At 32.1% G+C, this 8098-nt stretch overlaps 1 protein-coding gene across 5 annotated transcripts; it reads right to left on the minus strand.

The window, feature by feature from the left end:
- Positions 1–1429: 1429 nt before the first annotated feature.
- On the minus strand, positions 1430–6409 carry LOC114323035 (DNA replication complex GINS protein PSF3). Of its 5 annotated transcripts, none has more exons than XM_028270492.2 (8): positions 6023–6387; positions 4668–4807; positions 4454–4560; positions 4289–4360; positions 4091–4191; positions 3556–3648; positions 2072–2211; positions 1430–1971 (listed from the first exon to the last, which is right to left on the minus strand). In XM_028270492.2, the coding sequence occupies exons 3-8, from the start codon at positions 4496–4498 to the stop codon at positions 1862–1864; spliced, it is 561 nt and encodes a 186-aa protein (XP_028126293.1). In that variant the 5' UTR covers positions 4499–4560; positions 4668–4807; positions 6023–6387; the 3' UTR covers positions 1430–1861. The 5 variants fall into 5 exon arrangements, with proteins under 5 accessions (XP_028126293.1, XP_028126292.1, XP_028126294.1 ...); XM_028270491.2 differs by having other exon boundaries at positions 4454–4574; positions 6023–6373; XM_028270493.2 differs by lacking the exon at positions 4668–4807 and having other exon boundaries at positions 4454–4574; positions 6023–6409.
- Positions 6410–8098: the final 1689 nt, after the last annotated feature.

Here is an 8098-nt window from a genome sequence, read left to right on the forward strand (position 1 = left end):
TCAATTTTTTTAAAATTAAGTTTTGTTTTTGGTATTTTTTTTTTTAGTGAATATTTTTAAAATTTTAAGCAATTCTTTTTACTTTTTTAGATGCACACTACTTAGATGTGTCTAAATAGTAAAATATTTGTAAAAAAATATTTTAAAAAATTAATAAATACACAAAAATACGAAAATGTATTGAATTTTTATATTTTTTTATATTTTTGGTATTTAATGAATTTTTTAAAAAAAAATTCACAAATATTATACTTTTTAAGTGTATTTATATTATGTGTCTAAAAATTGAAAAAATTGTTTAAAATATTAAAAATATTTAGTAAAAATAAAAAAATACGAAAAACAAAAATATAGAATTTTTTGAAAAGTATTTTCTGATAACCCAAACCATTTGTACGTTGAATTTGTTGAGGAAAAAAATGCTTAATGTTCACAAGTCATTGATTTACAAATACAAATCTCAAAATGTGTGCTTGCACCCCAAAAAGATTCTCACTAATTGATTAGCAAATTTTTACTCCATTTTCCATTGATACATTATTCCTCTTGATTTTTGTTTTTTTGGGTACCATAACAAATATTGGTACTAGGAACATGTCCAATCATTCACAACTTTTATCATCTAATTTGATTCTAAATTTAAACTAAAAAAACTTAATTTAATATAAACTATTTCAACTCGAAAAAAGCGTGACAGCTCGAATTGGAGAGAGCTCGAATGACCTGAATTTGTATAGGCCGAACGTCTGCCCGGATGACCAGGTGAAAGATTGTCTACCGCAATTATCACCATTGTCGACCGCAACTGTCAACCTCCTTGCCAGACGACCACCCAGATGTCCGCCCGAATGACCGGCAAAATGAATTCCAAACCATTCGAGCCAACTTCATATTCGAGCTACCAAGCATTACTCTTTCAACCCTTTCATAAAAATCTTTTTAAAAATTCTCATTTTAGTTGGAGTTGATAAGGGAGCCTAGGATCACAAGTAGGGCTGTTATAGATTGTACAAAATGTTCCCATGCCCATCTCCAATCCTTAACCTCATTTTTTTCTATATCAAATTTAAGTTTGATGACAAAGAGTCAAAAACCACCAATCATTTCATCAAATCAAGGGAGAAATATATATACTTTTTCATCAAATTGATAATTCATCAAATTCTTTATCAGATTTGATTAGATGAAAATTTAAAAAGATCAACCATTAGAGATATGTGATTTTTTTTACCTCTAGAATTCTAGGGAAAGGTTTGGAGTTTGAAATTATGAAGAAACATCAATTGCCTGAAACTAACTTGGAAAAGGAAATAAATAAATACATAAATTGCACGATCACATGCCTGAACTTGGTATTGCAGCAACACAGATGTCAAAAAGCTCATATCATTACAATTGTGAAACATACAAAAGCTTGAGCTCCTCCTCATAACAATCTTCAATTTTATCTCATACATTTTTTTTTTTTTTTGAGAATAGTAAAACTTCATTTATATAAAAGGAACAACATTACAATAACTTCAAAGTACGACATTAAAGAAACATCACGCATCTCATACTTCTTAACACAGAAAACAGTTTGTAAGTAAACCCTACTTACTAAACTGACTGATTCTTTGAAACATGACCCCTGCATAATTTTTATAAAAGCAGTTCTCCATCATGACAGTTGCCGTTTAAACCGAGTCAGCATCATCAAAAGAAAGAAAATTGATAGATTAAAATTTATAATTTGTAATGGACCACTATGCTGCCTTAATTCTTATCAATTCAAGAACCTGAAATTGGATCCATCTCACACCAATAGACAACTTCAGACCAGATAATGAGTTGCATCATAACATCAGAGATTGCATTGCACCTATTCCAATGGTCTTCTTTTCCTCCCAAGAACAGATGCTTTCTGAAATCTGGGTCCACCCATTCGCCACTTCTTAAATGCTACCATTGAGGATTGAGCAGCCTCGTACACTTCACAAAGCACAAAAAAAAAAATTTAAGCCCTCTTGCACAAATAACAAAGGTGAGATTTGATAATAAATAGATGAAATGTGTTAGATTAGTCTCTCACATTTCGTTTCTTCTATAGTTAGAAGTGTCAAGAATTTAGGAGCCACTGCCAGTGCTGCAGTTTGTGCCTTGATCAGCACTTCCTTGTACCTGGTCTGAAATGCAGCAAGCAGCAAGGTTCCAATGGTTTTATCACCAACTCTGTCCATCACAAAGAAATAGGGTTGGGGCCTGTTTAGTGCAGCTTTTTACAAGCTGAAAGTTAATAATTAGATGTAGAAGTTAAAAGCACTCCTCCAGTTAATTAGAGGCAAAGTTTTGGGGCATGTGAACTGCACATTAGCATTTATGTTTTTTGAACAATTGGGCATAACAACGAAGGGTTTTCAAATTGAAAAGGGTGGTTAAGACGATGATTGCAGACATAAAAATGCCACAAATTGCAAAGTGGAGAATGGGGAGGAGAATATACAAATCACTCTTATAGGCAGCCGGTAAGGTGCACGGTGCACCACTCAATCCCATAGAAGCTTCAAAAGCACTGAATAGTTCTCCATACTAACCGCCATTGCATTTGAATATATACGCTACTAGAGATCTCTTATTCCAACTAAGACTAACTCAGAATTAAAAATTTAAGATCTCTTATTCCAACTAAGACTGACATAGAATTAAAAATTTAAGATTTTAGCTTACAGGCTACAGCCCTATTGAAAGCCAAATAAAGACCATATATGAAGACCCTATTACATATCTTGACTAACATTAAGACCTATGGACCACAAAACTGAAGCCCTTGTCAACAAAAATATTATCACCCTTAATAAAACATAAAAACATAAAATAAATAAATAAAAACTAGCCAAAAGCATAAATACCCTAAAAAACATAAAATAAGACTTATAATACGTCTAAAAACTTTATAATGGTTAGGTCTTAATAAGCGCTGCCTCGATATCTTGCCAATTTCCAAATTTTCTGTAAGCTTTACTCTTTCCTGAGCCTGATATGGACAGCAGCAATTGGCTCACAAGATTATAATTGCAAAAGCTATTTTGGATGCAAGTGGTCTCCAGCCTTCATCCGTATCTCCTCCATCTAGGTTTTCCACAACATGACATTGACAAAGACACAATTTAACTTAGACAAATTACTCCCATTGACCATCTTGATAAGGAAGTGATGGTTGGTAGAAGAACACCAATTACCTACTGCCATCTCCATATACTTCTAGATGTGTTATCTGGCATGATTCCAAGAAGTTAAAACATTCCACCATCATCATGGATTTCCAACTGATATCATAACCAGGCAACTTCCACTCAAGAACTCAATGTGATAGTACCATCAAATGGTTTAGGGTATTGTGGAAATTTGGTGCACCAATGATCTTGGAGGATCCAAATATACTAAGCTAATTTTCTGTTCTCACAATTGAAAGATCTGGATGAAGAAAATAACGCTAAAATCTTTGAACCACAATTAAAGCAATTAAGGAAAAATAAATAATTTGCAACTTCACTTGGAAGGAGTAGAGGACATTACAGTGTAAATAACTTGCGTCCTAATTCATAGAAGTATGGACATCGATTCCTTAGATCCACATGTGCCGCATCAGCCGCAAGTTCCTCCCTTGTTCTGGCATTGGAAAACAATATGTAAGAGACACATGGAGCAAAGGAAACAAGAGTAATCAAGTCTTTCAATTAAAAACATCATGTCCAACTATTTCAGCATGCCTCTACTTTAGTAGGTTGCACATAAAGGGAATTCACAAGCACATTTTTTCAGTCCCACCAAATTCCAGGTAGGGATTTGGAGAAAGTTGCTTCACCTAACGGGGTTGTAACTACCCAGTCAGTAATGTAACTAGGATAATATAGCATGGACACTGGAGAAAAAAAAAATAGGCCATAAGAGATCCGATATTAACCTAAGAGAGGTTCGAATGCTGCATGTGTACTGTCTAACATGGAAGTGTATAAAATAGGTTATGTCATGTAATCTAGCTCATTAAAATCCTCCATTACTATTTTAAATTGAGTATAAAGGTGTCTGTCAGAGCTATTATGAGCTTTACTTTTGATTGAAACAGTGGGGAAGATTAATGGATACTGCTTGTCTCAGGTGCAGCTCACGAGCAAGCCAAAAAGGAAGCTCTACTTTTGAACCTTGTTCTACCTGACATTGAGAAACACAACAATCAAAGTGGAGTTAGCAACCCACTCCTCCCCTGAAGCTTCTTTAGGATTTGACTTGGTCCAAAATTAGAATTTACCTTATTTGTTTCATCACTAGAATCAAAGAGACCAACTCCATTTGCGGACACTTGGAATACAGCTGGGACAAGCTGTGAGCAAGAACAAACACGTACGAATATTTGAAAGAGAAATTCAGAAGAAATGGAAGTCAAGCCATCCAAATGAGAAGAAATGAGTAATACCTCATCTTCTGCAATAATATCATCAATGTCATAATATTGTGACATTTCTGATAAAAAGAAACTTGTGTTGCTTTTATAGTCTACCCTGCCTCCTCCAGCACAGTTCACTGAAACAATGAATCTATGTTTTGTTTTTTTGGGATAAATAAACAAACTTTATTAGAAAAACATCAAGATGATGCAAAGAATACAAAAGTCAAGCCTATCAACGGACCAAAAACTAACTAATCAAATCCTCAACAAATCTACAAAAGCCAACACATCCGGATCAACCGTAAGCGTGACCCAACTATGCAGCACAATGAATATATGTTTTTTGGAACCTTATCCATCAAATTTTGACCTTTCTATATCCTGCACATCAATAGAAAAAGAAACAAAATGCTTACACGCACATATAGGACAGTGATGTCAACTGTAAACACCAATGCACAAACAAAATCTCAAAAAAAAAAAGAAAAAAAGAACAAGAGAGTCTAATTGTTATTATTGAACTAGGAATCAGCATTCAACGAAGCATTTATCAATATGAAGATCCAATTTCAAGTTGTTTCATATTTTTGATTCATGTTGAACAAAATTTCAAGTCGTTTGATTGTAGAATTCCTAGCAGGACAATTCTACGTTGAATTCATCCCAGGAATGATGAACAAATTAACGCATAGGGGGAAAAACCCACATCTAAAATAACAGGGGACATTTATCCTATAAAATTGAAATAAAACAGCAGATCAGTCCACTTTAATGAGAGACATGAACTTTAGGAATCAGGTTTTCGTATTGCTTCATGTCCTAAGCACCAGTTGCTAAAACCTGATATAATAAACTAATAAATTGGAAATAAAAGAGGTGCACATGTGTTACATGCACACAAATCTATACTTTATAATATATCTCTACAAGTACAAAACATTTTTAGAACATAATTATCCCTAGGTAAAGTAAATAATACTGGTATGCTCGGTAGCTCCAACAAATTGCAGCCAATGAGGATAAAATATTGCTAACAACTATTTTACAATGTCAGATTATCATGAAGCCTATTATTCAATTGCACCTCAAATTGTCAACTCCAAAATTCTTTAAGTTAGTCTAAAATTGTTTGTTTTGACTTTCAATTAAGACAGTTTCACCTAAGAGTACTTGTAAATATTGTTAGTTTCTTGAAACCATGAATTATGTAGTGTTAAAATATCAAAAACCAAGTTAAGGGTCAGTGTTTCAATTGTGGGATTGAGCAGAAATAAGCTATCACATCATAATTAAATATAATTACAATAGAAATAATCATTGAAAATTTAATAAAATAAAATATAAGAGCATCCACAGTGGGCTGCCAAAGGGGCTTCCATTGCCAAATTTTGGCAGAGTTGGCAAAAACAGGTCTCCCCTAAACATAAAATAATATTTTTTAACAAAATTCACCCAAAAAAAAAAACAAAAGAAGAAGACTAAAAACAACAATAATCACAACAATTTCAGTCAGATTTCAAGCAATCTCAACTAATCTCAAGCAAATTTGAAGCAATTCTCCATCATCATAAAGACGATTTCAGAAAAATAAAATACCTGGATTTCAAGATGCGTGATAGATTTCAGCAATCTCAAACTTCTTCGTCTTCTTCATCTGCTTCGTCTTAGGGTTTGTTTGTGCTTCGTCTTCATATTCTCCGTTAGAAAGACGATTGAAGGAGTAAATTTGAAGGGTTTCGGGTTTTCTCAGATGGATCGAAGATAGAGCTAGAAAGGGTTTAGGGTTTAAAGAGAGATAGAACAGAAGGAAGAGAGAGAGAGAGAGAGAGAGAGAGAGAGAGAGAGAGAGAGAGAGAGACCAGTGATGGAAGTGAGAGAGACCAGTGATGGAAGGGAGAGAGGGGGGGAGGGAGGGAGGGAGGGAGAGAGAGAATAATTGCTCACCACCCTTTTTGGCGCCCAAATCTCAAAGAAATTTGAGATGGGTAATGTTGTAATTTCGCTAGTTTCCTTTATTCCCTGTTTGGGAGCTCTGTTTGGAATTTATTTTTATTTTTTAATATAATTTGACACTTATCAATCCATTTAGAGAATATTATTATACATGCTCTTATCATTTGCATATTATATATTTTCTTCTTTAATTATAATTAATTTTTTTATTTAACTATAATATTATTTTAAAATTTTTTATTACGATTCATTTGTGTTTGATTATAATTTTTTCTTAATTATAACTTAAAAAATATATAATAATTTAATTTTTTTAAGGTAATTATAAGATGCATATGTCTTTCCCCAATCATTTTCATTGCCGTTAACACATCACTCTCCATTTTCATCCAAATTCATATGTAATCACAATTTTATTTTAGATGAATTAAAAAATATATTATATACAATTAGGGCATGTTTGATTGGGGGAATTGGGGAGGACTATCCACTATTTGAATTACTATCCAAATAGTGTTCTTTATCTGCCGTTTAATTTTTTTTTAGTCCGTCGGACAGCCGGACTCCATGTCCCCCATATGGGGGACTACTCTGTCCTGGGGGGTGGGACAGAATGTGGGGGACTATCCACTGTTGGGATTAGATGTGAAAATGACCATTTTAACCCTCTACTATTTAATTATGTATTATATTTAATAAAATTTAATAAAATTTAAATGTCTCAATTTAAAAATAAAATAATTTTATTTAACTTTTTATTGATGTTTTATTTATTTAATTTTTTAAAATAATTTTTTATAGATATTTTATTGATGTTTTATTTTAAAATTTTGTTTATAATTTATTTAATTTCATTATTTAAATTTTAATAGGTGTTTTATTTAAAATTTATTTAAAATTTTAATTAAAAAATAATATAAATTTTTTATACAGGTTATACAGTATTTTATTAAATCAAATTTAGTGGTTATTTATTTATTTAATTGTGTAAAAAAAATAAATTTATTTAATTGTGTAAATAAACAAACACAGTAAAGTTTTGCATGTAAAAAAAATAATGATTTGTTATACAATAATGATTTAAAACAAATTTTATTGATATTTTATTTTATTTATTTATTTTATTTAAAAAAACAAATTTATTTAATTAAAAATAATTAAAATATTAAAGATATGTTTAATATTGCTATTATTTAGTAAACAATTGAAAATGGTAAAATAGTCTTTTGTTCATTTATCATATCCAATCCGTCTAACTAAACGTTGGATTCACTAAAAATAGTCCTTTCCAGACATCTAATCCCATAAAAAAACAAACACAGGATACATATCCAATCCGACCAAATAGTCCGGGGGATTCACAGTCCCAGGACTCAAGTCCGATGGATTCTAATCCCCCTTATCCAGTCCGTCCAATCAAACACACATTGGGGGGATAAGGGGGGGATTATTTACTATGCAGATTGTAATCCGCATAGTAAATCCAATCCGATGTTTGTTTTTTTTTTAGTCCGCCGGACATGAAGTCCGGCCGGACTCCTTATTTCCCATATGGGGGATTATTTTATCCGGGGGGGTGGGATAATTTTGGGGGGATTATTTACTGTTGGGATTAGGTGATGAAATGACCATTTTGACCCTCTACTATTTAATTATGTATTATATTTAATAAAATTCAATAAAATTTAAATGTCTCAATTTAAAAATAAAATAATTTTA

This window comes from Camellia sinensis, chromosome 5 (genome assembly GCF_055761805.1).
Source record: "Camellia sinensis isolate YWXY chromosome 5, ASM5576180v1, whole genome shotgun sequence".
Taxonomy (NCBI): Eukaryota; Viridiplantae; Streptophyta; class Magnoliopsida; order Ericales; family Theaceae; genus Camellia; species Camellia sinensis.

Bases quoted from the DNA above. Each gene is read 5' to 3' on its own strand.
- LOC114323035 (XM_028270493.2), bottom strand. From the start codon at position 4,498: ATGTCACAATATTATGACATTGATGATATTATTGCAGAAGATGAG. The intron at 4,361-4,453 runs GTATTACTCATT...TCTTGCTCACAG, and splicing joins ATATTATTGCAGAAGATGAG to CTTGTCCCAGCTGTATTCCA. The intron at 4,192-4,288 runs GTAAATTCTAAT...TCTCAATGTCAG, and splicing joins CTAGTGATGAAACAAATAAG to GTAGAACAAGGTTCAAAAGT.